Source organism: Austrofundulus limnaeus, unplaced genomic scaffold (assembly GCF_001266775.1).
Source record: "Austrofundulus limnaeus strain Quisiro unplaced genomic scaffold, Austrofundulus_limnaeus-1.0 Scaffold55, whole genome shotgun sequence".
Classification (NCBI taxonomy): domain Eukaryota; kingdom Metazoa; phylum Chordata; class Actinopteri; order Cyprinodontiformes; family Rivulidae; genus Austrofundulus; species Austrofundulus limnaeus.
The window spans coordinates 104,485-119,671 of record NW_013952457.1 but is presented as its reverse complement, the minus strand read 5'-3'; the positions used below and the strand labels follow the sequence as shown (position 1 = coordinate 119,671).

Here is a 15,187-nt window from a genome sequence, read left to right as displayed (position 1 = left end):
GTGAGGAGGACAGCTGTTTTCTGTGTGATCTCTGCCTTCAGTCCATCTCAGACCTCTAGTGTCAACTCTTAACCACTTAAGAGTCCTCTGGAGCAGTCTTAACTTTTCTTGAAAGTAAAAGTGATTCGGAAATTTCTTAGATTTGCTCCTACTCTCAGACTTAAGTTAAAAAAAATCCACTCTATGAAGTTTGATAAATACGGGCCCTGGTCTAGAGTTAATTAGGCTTCACTTCTGCCCACACTGCCAAAAGCACCAAAAGGTGGCTATGTAATCTTATTTTCTGAGACAGTGAATTTTGTTTTTCATTATTCATAAGCCACAATCATGAGAAGTACAAGAAATAAAGTCTTAAAATGTTTCACTGTGTGATGAATCTACGCAACATGACTTTCACAAAAGCATTTTTTCACACAATATTAAAAACGTTTGAGCTGCTCCTGTGCCGAAGTGTCGATGGGGAAAGTTTGTTCCTATGAGTTTTGATGTTAAAGGCTTTAGGGATCCACAGACAAACACTTTGTGAAGGAAGATTTAGTGCAGGAATAAATAAAAATGCAGGACTTTGACCCAGAGAGAGGTTCGTGTCAGGATGTGATTTAAAAAAAACAACAACAATTTGCACAGATTCAGGTGTCGCTCGTTTGAAACCTGAAGTTGTACACACAATTTAAGCTCTTATTTCAGTTTTTGTCATTGTAGTTCTTTTGTACCAACTYGGTTTGGAGAATTAAAGTTTAATTCTGACCAGATCGATGAGTCAATGGCTAGTCCAAGCTGGGAGAAGACCAAAGAGGATTTCTGCCATCTTAAAACAGCTTCATTAAAAAAAATCACTTCTGCTTACATTTTATAAACTTTTATGTTGCTCTTGATTGCACAATATTGAGATTTTTTTCTTAAGTATTTAAGTATTTGCAAGTCCAAATAGCAACAATAGCTAGCAATTAGGGCTGCAACAATTAATCGATTAATYGACGACTAATCGATTATTAAAATAATAGCAGCAATAACATTTCAGGTACAATTTGGGTACTGTTAATTAAAATGTTTCTGTCAAAATAACAATTTAAATGCAAAATTGACAGGTTTGTAAAATATTGTTTACTTAAACTTGTCTTTTTTTACATTTAAGCTTTAAGAYGGCAACAATCTGTTTCAGTCTTTCTTGGATTAGCTGTTAACACGTATATCAGGTCAGAATTAAAACTATGTATCTCCWAACTGAGGCCTTTCAAAGAGCTATCTGCAACAGGTAAGAYATTGTTTTATAACCTTTCCATAGACTTCACAAKACCCAAACTAGACATTTAGTATGATTCATTTACATGCCAGCACATGTAGTGTCAGACTCTACACACAGTTTAAAACAGCATCTGCCAGGACAAAATGCTTGAAAATGTTCAGCAACAAAAGAGGGGTATGCCCTCAATCAGTTTTAAATACATAAATAAAGCTGGTGACTCTTGTCTTCACTGATGTAAATTGGCATTCCCCTTACATTAAAGAGAAATTCCTTCATCAACACATCACTTCTAGCTGGGTCACGCGCCGGCAAACTGAAAAAAGAGCGGACCTTTTATCTCGCGGCAACACCAAACAATTTGGTGCTAAATTTATGTTAYCTTTTTTTGGTAAATGTGTCATGTAGTTCAAATGTTTATCTTTGAAACAATTTGTTGWTACTGCATTTTCACCTCATGATTTAACTGAATTCTGATGTGAAACTCATCCTGTGTTAGTTTTGTTTCTAGGTTTAAATGTGATGGGTCTCTGATTTATCTGAGCCACAATTGAACTAATTTCAGCTGTTTTTGACACTAGCTGTCATTAATAATTCATGGCCAATGTAAAATGGCCTTCTTTACAAGAAAATGTTTAGAAAACTCCCTAAATCTTGACTAGTATGGAGGGCCGAAACTGACTAAATTTAAAGCAGTAATATATAAATAGACCAATAAATAARTAAATGCACTTAAAATGCACCAATTAATATAAAAATAACTATTTCATGTTTTATAATTTAATTGACCTTCATGTTTAGTTTTCCTGCTTAATTCTAACAAAAGTTATATTTTATCACATAAGTTAAACTTTACTGTTTTTTAAAACATATATATACACATATATATATATTTTTTCCTTTGACTTGTAGAATTTAATGTCTTCGGTCCTTCAAAGAATAGAGTCTTGTATTTTTCAATAACTTTTTCTCCAACTTGAATTGGAACAGTCACTTGAAAGGGGTGAATATTTATGCAATCACTTATGTTACATGTTCTTTATTTAATTGGTATAACTTTAAATTTGATTTCACTTTGACATTGAAGAAAGTTTATTTTATTTTTTTTACGGGTTTTTTGTAAAGAAGACCTATTTATATTGACCACAATTSATTTATGACAAAAGTGTAAAACATCCACGGGGGTGAATACTTTTTATAGGTACTGGATTATTCTGGTGCAYTATGGGATATTGCCTTCAAAAATGTGGGTAAAGTTGAAGTTTTTTGTGTCGAGAGTTTCAGGAATTTAAAACTCTTACAAAGAAAAATTAAAAGAAAAACCAAGATTCTCAATATATGCTTTATATTTTACACAAATACAATTATTACTTCAGTACATACGTTGTAGACGAACAAGTCAATAGGTGAATTCTGTTTATACTCATGCATAAATCTGAATTTATTTTATACAAACATACGTATGTTGATAATCTAACTACACTAATAAAAACTGTTCTGTAAATTATTACATAGACAATAAAACAATAAATATGCAAAACACCTGCACACTCCTAAATTAATGTTTAGCCTTTTTTTTCAGCTGACGTGTCAAGTACATGTAACAGTAAAAGAACCTTTTTATTATTTGTTTAAATGCAGCATAAACAATTATATAGTACACAAGTGTTTTTTTTTACCATCAATTAGAGAAGCCTGAAAAACTACATAACATTTTCTCCTTCACTGGATTTACTTACATAAAGAACATTTGTCCATGTAGAGTGGAAACTGATTAAAGGTTGTGCTTAAAAAGGCAACATTATGTACAGATTTATACACATATATTAAAATTCTTACATTAGTGAAACWTAAAAAAACTATAGGGAAAATGGACAGAAAAGCCATACCTGACGATGACCATACGATTTTCCAGAATTGTTAGCTGTTTAAATAAAATCACCATGCAGTGTACAAATTACTGCTGGTTTAAAATAATACAAGGTTTCTTAGATTTGTTTAACAGCAGCAAAACTTTTAGGATTCTCCTTTACTGACAAGAGTAATGGGCTGTTCRGCTCCAGGCCGAATGTTGAACGTCATCCCATACTGGTGTCTGGAATGTGCCCCACCGCTGGGAAGAAAACACATTTTGAGTAAATGTACTGATAAAACATGAGGCTCATATTCACCAAAAGAAAAACCTGAGCACTGGTTTTCTCACCTGGTGGGMGGTTTCACTTGCGAGCTCTGCTGGTATTTCTTGACCAGTTTACCCTCCAGCTCCTTCATGTCCATAGATGTTGGTTTGGTTTTTGTGGGAGGGGGATTTTTGATCTGTGATTTGGCTTTTGGTATCACAGGAACCTTATTGTCTTCTTCAGATGCCGTGGTACCCCAGTCATCAGTACTGGAGTCAGYGTTGTTCACAGGGGTCATTTTCTGGTCCATTTCAATCATCTTCTTTTGCAAGATGCTTAGGAGAGTGGCCTGATTGGGTGAAAGGGTAGCAGGGACTTGATTGGTKGGGAGTTTATTGGCAGCAGGCTTGGGTTTTGTCTGGAATTGMGCTTTTGGTTTGACGTCTGTTTCAGGAGGCGGGAGTTTTGGGGGTGGAGGTGGTATGTGATTTGGAAGAGCCAGAGTTGGAGGTGGYGAGGCTACTGCTGGTTGTAGGGCCTTTTTCGGAGGGGGATCAGGTGGATGGATGGATGGGGGTGGTTCAATTGTTGTCAAAAAGTCATCAAACCCTGGTGGTGGAGGAAGCAATGGCACATTCAGATCCTCGTCCTCCTGTACAGCTTGGGACATTGATGGGGGTTCTTTGACATTTTGTTTCTGCTCAACCAGGTTGTTTACAATTGGGAATGAAGGTGCCGGACCATTCGGTGGCTTCTGATCTATGACCTCAGCAGGACTGAAGGATTTTTCTGGAGCTTGAATTGCATTTTCATGTTCTGTAGACCAAACAGACTTTGTACTTTCTTGTAACCTTTCTTGTGAAGGAGTCAAGTACGATGAAGGAGACTTGGGTACAACAACAAAGGAATTTGGACTTGAATCACTCGGGTAAATGATTGCACTGGACTGTTCACTCATCTTGGTGCTGCTTTCTCGTGACACCGAGGCAGACGTTCTCTGCTTGTCTCTCTGTTTAGCTGCCTGTAGGAGAGCCAGTGGTGATGCTGTGTGGGTCTCTCGTGTCCCGCTGTTTTCATTAGCCTTYAGAGTACGTAGCTTACGATCCAACATTGGACTGAAACTGCGGGTTTGACCTGGAGATCCGTTAGGTTCAGGGACTTCTAAATCACTCTGAACATTATTCATTTTCTGTAGCTGTGGAGACTGAAGTGGTTTGGTTATGTCTGGCAGGGATGCAACRGGTTCTTTTTTAATCTCTTTTTGAAGCTCAGGTTGGGGTAGTTGAGATGATCTGGGTACTTCTGGTTGAGATGGTTTAGGTACTTCTGGTTGAGATGGTTTTGGGGTTTCTAGTTTAGATGGCTGGGGGACTTCTAAGTCCTTCTGTGGTTCCTGTACTTCTTTAGGGTCTGGTTTAGCTGGTTTAGACACTGGAGTGGGTTTTCCTTCCACAGTGACAAGCACAGGAACAGAGTTACCAGACCCCAAGTCTTCCAAGAGTAGCATCTGCTTTGGTCTGGCATCGTGATTCTCTTGTGTGCCAAGGAACGTGGTTTTTGGAGTATCTAATATCTTTGGTTTATGTTGGGGATTGAAGGTGGAGAATGTGGAGGAGTTCCCAGTGGGAGATGGTGCTGGGTTATCTGGTGGGGAGTCAATGTTAAACATGGAAGAGTATCTAGCAGGCTTCGGAGGCGGTACTTTACTAGTCTTGGGTTGTTTTTCCTGTGGAGGCTGTGGTGGGGCAAATTTTGGATGCTCAGGAATAATGGTTGGTAGTGGATTGGAAATGGATGTCGATGATGCAGAGCTAGTTGAGCAGGCTGATGAGGGCCTTAGTGGTACTGTTGATGGAGGCTTTAAGATGGCCAAATCCTCCTGCTCCTTGGACAGCGGTGGTTTTGGTGCTGGCATAGAAGGAGACTGAAGGGCATCAAGGGTGTTCAGGTCACCAAGGAAGTCTACCGGAGGGGGGATAAAATTAACTGGAGGAGGTGGCGGGGCCATTGAAGGAGGAGGAGGGGGAACAAATATTTCATCTTCCATATGGCCAGATATGATGGATCCGTTGGATAATTTAGTTCCAGCATCTGTGGTAGACAAGAAAAAGAAATGAAGAATGGGAAATGTTGCAAATCATGGAGGGGAAGTATGCAAGATATGAAAGGTCATCTTATTTACAATCACTAAACCTAAACTGTTCGAGAAAAATAAGTTAAAAAAAAACATTTCCACTATGTAAATATGCTCTAAATCTGACATGGTAGTTTGGTATTTTTTCAGGATGGTTATTGCACAACTGCCTAGATAAACATTTACCTGCCCTGCTTTTTCCCTTTATTCTTATTCCTGTGATCAATCAACTGAGTCTGAGTAAAGGCACCAGAACATACCTTGATCCAACACAGTCTAAACATTCCATTTATTTTCCTGTGTACCTTAACCTTAAGTACATAATTAGTAAGATACTCACCTGTGCCATTGATTTTTGGACCATTAGTATTGGGGAGGAGAGGGACTTTAGGAGTTGGGACGGCAAACCCCTGGAAACTGTCAGCCACAGACTGGGAAGAAGAAAGCAAATACAATAAGAAATCACTGCCACAAGAAACAGCAGGGATAAGATTAGAAACTGTACGCTCTGTTCTGTAGAAGAGTTTTTGGCAAGTCTTCATTCTCTGAAGGTGAACAAACCAGTTCTTAGCTATTGCATGACCCAGTGTTCTTTGAATAGGGGATGCATTATTGATGTCAACAAAATAAAAGTTTCTGGCAGGTAATTATATGTGATTTCAGGTTTTCCTGTTATGGGAATCGTCTCGTATGGCAGTTCACAGGTGCATGATTTGCACACTATTTATGCAAAGGGTAGGTGATCATGAATAAATTAATTATTTATTTCTCCCTAAGGAAATTTTTTGATATTGCAGTCACCTGTGTCTATATGTTCATTTAGTAGTCTGTTAGCAAAATATCTCATGAAGCGCCAGACAGATTGTATTGGAACTCTCAGAAAGCCATCAATGGCTGTGGAACTGATTACTCTTTAACCTGATTCAAGATAGAACTCAAAGTTAATCATTTAGTAAAATAGTTATAATTCAGTCAATTTGTCAGATACTGACATAAGACTTAGAGTGGTGGTAGCTGAGAGTCATTCCTAACATTCTCCGAGCACTAATGGATTGTATAAGATCTATGTCTAAATCTTGGCCTTTGTCCTCTTTATTGAAGTCAACCCTGTCTGTAAGCAGACTATCTTATGAATCAGAGGACATGTTTCAATGAAACTTCCAGGCTGTAAACATTGGGTGCACGTTGGCAAATGGATATTTTTAGTGTCACTTTGGTTCAAGATAAATAGACCAATGTCATTTTTAGCAAACACAAAAATGGCTAMAACTCAGTCGATTTTACAGATATGGAGCTAAAGTTTGGTGTGTCCTACCCTACAAATATTCCCAGTGCTAACAAATCATTCAAGATCATTGTTGCAATTTTAGCATTCAAGACGACGAGCTGTTTTTTACAGATAGTTTTATTCATTAGTAAAACAGCATTCCAGCAAGCATGAGACAAATCATTTTACCCTTGTCAGAACAAAAATGCTTGGATTTTGCTTTTGGGTTTGTCATAATATATGTATAGGCCAAACAGTCTAAGTTCACGTTCTTTAGTTATGAGGAAGATTTGATGAATCAGAGGTAACACCTATCATTCATAGCACTATTGTTGTTCAAATGGGCCTGGTTGTCAAGTTAGCTGCTTGTGAATGTCAGGCAGGTTGTTGGGTGGGGGGAAGAAACAAGCCGAAAGAAGTGCTGCTCACTTCATGGAGCCAGTGCCACCGAAAACAAACACAGACCATGTTGACACAACAAGAGATTCTGGAGATTTGAAAGTGTAAATCATTCTGGCGTTGTTCGACGTGTTTTCATATCCACGTGACTCGTGGTGCAAGTTTGGTGCATTTCTGCACAATAATGTTCTCATGCAGCGATGAGTCCGTTGGATTTTTATTCAAACATATGAGAAGCACCGATTTACAAGAAATAATTCATATTTACATGCAGTGTGAAAATCCCTCTGCTTTGCATACAAAATTCTAACACATTAAATACAATTTGTTTGTTCCAGCGTTTATGCAAATCCAACCAGCAATCAAATTGACCGTCTGCATGACATCACACACTGGCACTTTGTTTGATGATACTCCTGCTTACATAGCTGCACTTTGAAAGTTACAAAATCCTGCATGGTAGTCTGAGGGTGTGACTCCAGACCCAGTTTGATTCCGTTTTCTGGCTCAGTGTAATGACTCACATTCAGCTGTCGCAGCACTGTGAAGCGTCCTGCCCGTGTGCTGCTGGGTGTGCCACAAAACACTCCCTAACAGCTAGGCGAGGTGTGTGAACCAGATGAGCTGTTTATTTGCTCCATGACGAGATAATAGGCGGCTTGTCAGTCACACAGAATGCTGAAGTGGACGTAAATTAAAATGAGTCTTTGCCAAACTGCTTAAAATATAAAGGAACACCTGTGACTTTGCAGTGAGCCAGTGTTGTAAGACAACATGCTGGGAATGTCCAGAGTTGTAAAACACAAGAAAAAGCATAATAGGTGTGCATTAGGTTATTAATGCAGTGTTAAGAGTGTTTAGGGAACATCTAGTTAGCCAAATCTCTTACTGGAATGCAGTTTATGTCTCTAATGATATGCAATCCTTTGCTATATTCCTGCAGACAGGTGTGGGTCAGATCTGGTGTCAGGCTGGCACTGCAGCCATGGCAAGTGGTTTGTCAATCAGATGTGGGCAAGGTCTGGTAATGATGGCACTGCTTGTAAGAGAGAATAATACAACTGTCCCAGTTGTGGTTTGGTTTATGTGGTGTTGGCCCATGCATGGACCTCCTGGCAAACGGAACGTAATTCTTTGCAATATCTGGGCCGACTGCATTGTGCAGGCCAAACTAGATAAATTTTGCTATATGGGTTGATGTCGCAATAATATACTTTTGGATTTAATGTGAAACCCTAAATAGCAATTAAAAAGCATAAAATAACTACTTTTCAGTCCGAATATTTGCAGTTGTTCCATAAAAATTCCAAACTAGAATGTATTTATGAGCAAAACCTGGTTTAATAATTAACAATGTGTCAAACTAGTAAACATGTTTTTAAAAAGTACAAAATTTGAAATTATTCATTGCAGTGTACTTGTGGAGTTAGTGTAACTTTTGATTTATATATGTTTTTATGTTAATTTTGAATTTTTGACTCTTTTGGCCTCCAGTATATTTTGACCTGCAGAGCAGTCTTTGCAAATTAATGTTATCTTTACTGAGAACTGCACCTATTGCTGAAAACTGTTTCATTCCAAGAAAAGTGTTATTTTTACCACTCCCACATGGGGTAATAACATGAAAGTAAACTCTGCTAGAAGATTTTCACTCTTCCACTGACCCAGTTAGCAGAAAGAAAGTTTGAATTAAATGTCCAAACCTCTGCAAATTCATATACACCTGTGTAGGTGTACGAGGCTTAAAATGATCTAATTCTTTAATTTCAGGTTAAAAAGACAAGTTACTGTTTTAGTTTATTTATATAATAAAGTTAAATTGAAAAGTCATGTACAGAATGAAGTAAATACTCACAGTGTGATGTTTGACAGTGGGTCTGGCTCGAACGTTGGCTGTCCCAGATTCTGAGATCTTGGTTGAGTCCAGCACCAGCTCCACATTTTCTGATTAAGCAGAGTAGTAGAATTTGTCAGCATGCTTAAAATACAGACATAAAGTGTGCAAACGTTTTAAACCTACCCTCATTTTTTTATACTTTTTATTCCAATCCAGCTGAGTTTCTTGTAATTGTTAATTAACTTGAACAGTAGTTCTCTAAAAGTCTTGAAATATTTTAAAGATTTTCTTTACATTTTGGCTGTATTTCCACTCATTGTCAGTTCTTTCGCTTGACCCCTAAAGCATACAGAGCGTGCTCAAAATAATGAGAAAAGTGGGCATATGGAGGACAAACAATGAAGTGTCAGGTCTTAAAAATTAATTTGTAACAGGAGAACACAACTCATTTTTGTCATTTTTTTTTTCATAGATTCAGCTAAAGGATGGGAACACATTGCGACAAACTTCTGGTAAAGTGCCTAAAGACCCAAAATGTAATTAGTTACACTTAAGTGATGTAAGAAACAAAACTACAACATTCCTCTGAAAATGGTCACGTACTGAACTGAAAATGAGTTTWAAAAAAATTTAAAAGGCCAAAATCCCCATAAGCAGAAAATGTTAGGGAAATTTAAGACAAGAAGGTCCAGTTGGAAGGAAAACTATGAAGAGTCTCAGGACAGTTATTTTAGATTATTTTAGGCTCAATCCTTAAATAATTTGGCTCCAGAAAGAAAACTAAACCCATTTTTAAATCCCCTAATGGACCTTTTTAAAGGCCGTTCATCAACCTCATGCCATGGCCTAAAAGGATTTGTTGACAACAAAATATTGATGCACAGCTGAAGCAGTAATTATTCAACCTCTGTCATCAGGTGAAAGTTCAGCAGTTATCCAATATTCAGATAGTTTGTCTGTGGTGAGGAAAATCATTATCAAATCAGTTTAAAACCCTTGTTTACTCAGCAGAAATCAGAACATCTGAGCACAGGCTTTGAGTAAAAACTAAAACATGAAGAGCACTGAGGTACAAATAATGAACAAATCTCTGCCCATCTTATGACGAAGCTGCACAGACAGTAAAGTCTAAAAAAGATGGAAACTCTTTTGCTTTTAATAAATGACTGAAGTTGATCGGAGAAAGAGACAGCGTTGAAACGACACGTTCTCCTGCAAGTAATTCCAGCATTTGTCAGTTTGTCCAACAAGATGACTGATGACAGATACCCGTCACTAAGAGGCATTTAGTYTGTTTGTTCCTGCAGCTCTTTGTGGTGTAATTCTCCTGCAAACAAAGACTGACTGAAGACATCATGGAAACCATCACACCTCTCCTTACTTCCTCCTCGAGATTTTCTTGCATATCAAACAAAACAATCCGAGGAAGTGGAAGGAACGCTGGAATGAAAATGTGGCTGTTCTAAACCAGTCAAACCAAAAGACTGGTTTCCCTTTCATGCCTTGTACTGATTTAAATAGACAAATGTTTCCTCTCCTGTTTCACCTTTGCATAGCCTTGGCTCTTCTGTTCTTACTGATCATACTAAACCAAAGATACAAAGTGCAGGGGGAAATCTTTTTGGTTAACTTATATAGAAAATAAAGAATTCTGTCTTGGGTTCAAGTGGACACAATGTTGATGGAGCTTTGTGGGTTTTTTTTTTTGTTTTGTTTTGTTTTTTTGTGAAACCTCCTTTAGCTGGCAGAGATTGTTTTAGTTGATGTAAGTGATGACGTCGAATGTTTTGGCTTAGGATTTTGGTTTGGTAATGATAAGAACAGGTTATTTCTAAACTTTAAATATTTAGATTCATCAAAGTCTTTACAGCTCTCCCGATCTCTAAAAGTTACAAWGACCGCTAGTTGTAAAATAGGGTACACAGGGTGGTACCAGGTGGATGTGTCCTCAGGTGGATAGACGCTATGAAAGTGTGGTTATCTGGAACAATAGAGGTCAAACGAAGCTTTTACAAGGTCAACAGAACTTTCCAAAATGAGTGCTTGGAGGATGGTTAGAAAGAAAAATGATTGCGTTTTTTTGATTGCTAAAGACCTTTGGCAAGACACTGCAGAGGGTTTCTCCTGTTCACCTACAATTTCAAACCTGTATAAATAACTTTCCTGTCCTAACTAAAATTTAACTATCGAATAAAACAAAACCCATTTTATAAACTGAGCCACTTAACTGATGAAGTTAAAGTTATTATTTATTTATTTTTGCTTCTAGGTATGCTTGGAAAAGAAAAGTGTCAAGACAAGAGTGGATGAATCATGGTTTGGGCTTGTGTTGTAGTGTTTCCCTGGTGATGGGACTATTAGATCTGGTTATACAGCAACAAATATATGGTGAAAAAGAAGATTAAACACCTCCTCCAAACTTCCAATGGGGTGAGGTAATGAGAAACTAAAGATTTAGTAGAAGTCCTCGCATCTGAACTTCATCGAAAGTGTGCGGATAAAAAAATTATTTTGAATAAAACAGCACTAATCTGAGCTAATAATCTTAAATAAAGAAATGTGTCCTTGCCAAAGGGTGTGTTACTAAAAACAGTCTACAGAATGTTCTTAAACTGTTTGCTTAAGGCTGCATTCCTTTTTCTATTTGTTTGAAACTGCGAGAGGTGCCAGAGGTGGACAATAATGTTTGTGTGTCTGTTACCAAATAACTACAACACAGTCGATTTCAGACACTAAGCTAAAAGTTGATGTGGTAGTGGCTGAGAGTCATTCACAAAACGTACTGTAACATTTGCTCAAGATATTATCTGTAAGGTTTGACCAAAATCCCGTCATCATTTCTCATCAAGAGGTGATCTCAGCTAGAACGGTTCTAAAAAGACGCCGAGTCAGCTTTCTGACATGATTCTTATTTAAACTCCTCAGACAATAATCACTTGAATTTTGCCTTTCTGACCACAACTCTCTCACATAAAGGCACTTTTGAGCTGTTAAGTTTTATAGAGGTAGATTACTATAGTTAACTGAGAACAGAAAGAAGCCTGAAGCTCAGCTGGCGTTCCCATGGAGAGATTTTAATATTTAAAACAGGTTTTTCATGAATTAATTACAAATCTCCTTAAAGACACCACCTTCATTTGGTTTGATATGACACACTATAAAGTTAAAACTGCTGAAAAATACATATAAATAGTTTTATCATTAAATACAGAGTCTTGATGAAAAGCAGAAGCAGGTTTTGACAGCGCTGTCTGTGTCAACATCAAGTCCAAAGGTTGAGGTAATCTAAGTAAAGACAGCTGGATTTCCCTGACAACAGTGTCACCAACTCACCCATGTCCTGGATCTTAACTTTGGTGTCGAAAAGAGACTGGTTCTTCCGACCCGTTAAATTCAGCAGCCCTTTCTTCATTTTTCTGCTTTTCTGTCAAGACTCAGCTGGAATTCACTGTTTCATGTCGATCAGCAGGTAAATCCCAGGTAAAGAAAAAAAACGCTGTCAGCAACAAGTGAGTGTAAACTTTTTTTCTAGACAGAGTTTAAAAAAAGGCTCAACCCCCGCCCATTGTCCCTTCGCCGCTCCTCCTCCCTCCTCCTGCAGGTGAGGCCTCCTTTTCAGTCACATTCCTGTTTCACCTGAGTGGCTGAGTTGCTCTGCTTTGATCCAGCTGAAAAAGACTTTGTTCAAATCTGCTCCTCAGAGCTGGTGTGGCCGAGGTTAGAGAAGGCTGATTTAATGAACGCACATGTTCAGGAACACAGGGTTCCTCTTTTTTTTTTACATCATGGCAAAGTCAACAACATGTTTTCACTGTACGTCAGTGTTTTCATTATCACACAGAAGGTTAATAGATGCTTATTTTGTTCTTAGCTTCTGAAAACAAGTATTCTGGTCATTAAAAAAATAAAAATATAACCATTTATCTGGTTCAAAGTATAATCAAGCCATTTAAATTCAAACAGTAGCATCAACTTTAGAGGTCATCTTTTTTAATCAAATATTTAATCCACTTTTCTAAGTAATAATAAAATGATTCAATAACAATATAAAAAGTACTTCGACCTAAATTTATATTAAAATCGTTGTTGAATTTACCTTTTCATTGATGCGTTTGTGTAGCTACCATTACATTTAAATAAAACAAATATTTTGTTAGTATAGTCTTTAACTTGAATCTTACGTTTTGCACATGATTGGCAGCACTTGAGGGTACCAGAAGCTCAAAACAAGTGTTAATAGCAACAAAAAAAATAAGCTGTTTGGCAGCGAAGATTTTGGCAAATTCTTCATGCACTTAACCCACATACTCAGCTCTACAGCTCATTCCACAAATGCATGTTCCTTACAAATGTGGCCCCAACAAGCTTTCCAACGGTATAAGATTTTTTGCCAAGAAGAATTGTTACAACAAARAAATCTTATACCAAATACAAATGTCCTTACTTTTTGTGCTAAATGTAGAAAAATAACTGAAAAGTGGCCAAAAACACATCCCTGCGGTACCCCCACTGTGCTGGTTGTCTTCTTCCACAAGACTGGATTTGTAAATATATGAACTCCACATAAAAAATTATAACAGTTATTTCAGATAGATAGATAGATAGATAGATAGATAGATAGATAGATAGATAGATAGATAGATAGATAGATAAGCGTTAAACATTCCATGAAGGAAGAGTTAATGAGATCAAGCTGTTCTTGGTTGACCCTTGTGAATAACTTTTGGTGTGATCTCACATGATTTTGTGCATTCCGTTAGTGCATAATGTTAAAAGTGAGTCTCAGCTACTATCATACCAAGTTTTAACTAAATATACGAAAAACTGATTGAATTATATTGACTTTTGTGTTTGCTAAGGAGGTCAAATTGAATCACGCTGCATGCCTACATAATCAGTTGTAGATGTTTATCTAATGATTGTTTTTTCTTAAAAGTTTCAATAAAATCTGATCGTGTGAAATATTTTGCTAACACAACGAACACCCACTCGTGCATGCACAGCATATTTGCCCACACCATTGTCCAGTGACAAACGTTTTACTTTAAATGATGCAACCTCTTGATTAAAATCTTAATTAAAATCAACAAAAGTTCAATTGTTCAAGTATCCAAGCTGTTCATATGACCAGAGGATCTCCCTCATTAGCACAGTCACAAGTGTACCTGACCCTGCACACCTGTCCATCCAGTTACTGTCTTCATTAGAAGTCATCATGCTGGTAGGAGGAAAATTCAAAGAATGTGGCAGCAAGAATCTTTGCTGTTTAACCAGCTTGACTGCATAAAATACTGTACACACACATGCTGTGGATTATGGCATTTTTTCCATCTAGTTTATTCTCTTTCGGCGAACAGATTCTTTGACTTTTTATTCAAACATAAGCTAATAAAGTCATTGAACACGGTTTACTCAAAGGTTTCTTGGGTTTTATTTGAATATACAGTAGGYGTGCCTTGATAAATTAACCACTTCCTCTTTCCTTCAATTTGTTCTAACTGTTGAGATCCTGACTTGTTTTACTGGCAAATTTAAAGTGGTCCCAGCAGACCACGGAGACCAGGTCTAATTACAAGGCTTTTTTAATTGCTAATTAAAATAGAGGCATCATGTTTTTGTACAAGTGTCAGAGGTTCCATCCATCCATCCATTTTCTTCCGCCTATCCGGGGTCGGGTCGCGGGGGCAGCAGCTTCAGAAGGGAGGCCCAGACCTCCCTCTCCCCAGCCACTTCTTCCAGCTCCTCCGGGGGAACTCCAAGGTGTTCCCAGGCCAGCCGAGAGACATAGTCCCTCCAGCGTGTCCTGGGTCTTCCTCGGGGCCTCCTCCCGGTGGGACATGCCCGGAATACCTCACCAGGGAGGCATCCAGGAGGCWTCCTTACCAGATGCCCGAGCCACCTCAACTGGCTCCTCTCGACGTGGAGGAGCAGCGGCTCTACTCTGAGTCCCTCCAGGATGACTGAGCTTCTCACCCTATCTCTAAGGGAGAGCCCAGCCACCCTGTGGAGGAAACCCATTTCGGCCGCTTGTATCCGGGACCTCGTTCTTTCGGTCATGACCCAAAGCTCATGACCATAGATGAGGGTAGGAACGTAGATCGACCGGTAAATCGAGAGCTTCGCTTTCTGACTCAGCTCTCTCTTCACCACGACGGACCGGTACAGCGCCCGCTTTACAGCAGACGCT

The 15,187-nt window shown here is 38.2% G+C and overlaps 1 protein-coding gene across 1 annotated transcript; it reads right to left on the bottom strand.

Annotated features, from left to right (window-relative positions):
• Positions 1 to 2,571: 2,571 nt before the first annotated feature.
• Positions 2,572 to 14,686, bottom strand: LOC106517974 (pollen-specific leucine-rich repeat extensin-like protein 1). Its single transcript, XM_014009034.1, has 5 exons — positions 12,334 to 14,686; positions 9,019 to 9,107; positions 5,838 to 5,928; positions 3,447 to 5,454; positions 2,572 to 3,356 (listed from the first exon to the last, which is right to left on the bottom strand). The coding sequence occupies exons 1-5, from the start codon at positions 12,410 to 12,412 to the stop codon at positions 3,260 to 3,262; spliced, it is 2,364 nt and encodes a 787-aa protein (XP_013864488.1). The 5' UTR covers positions 12,413 to 14,686; the 3' UTR covers positions 2,572 to 3,259.
• Between the last annotated feature and the right edge of the window lie 501 nt (positions 14,687 to 15,187).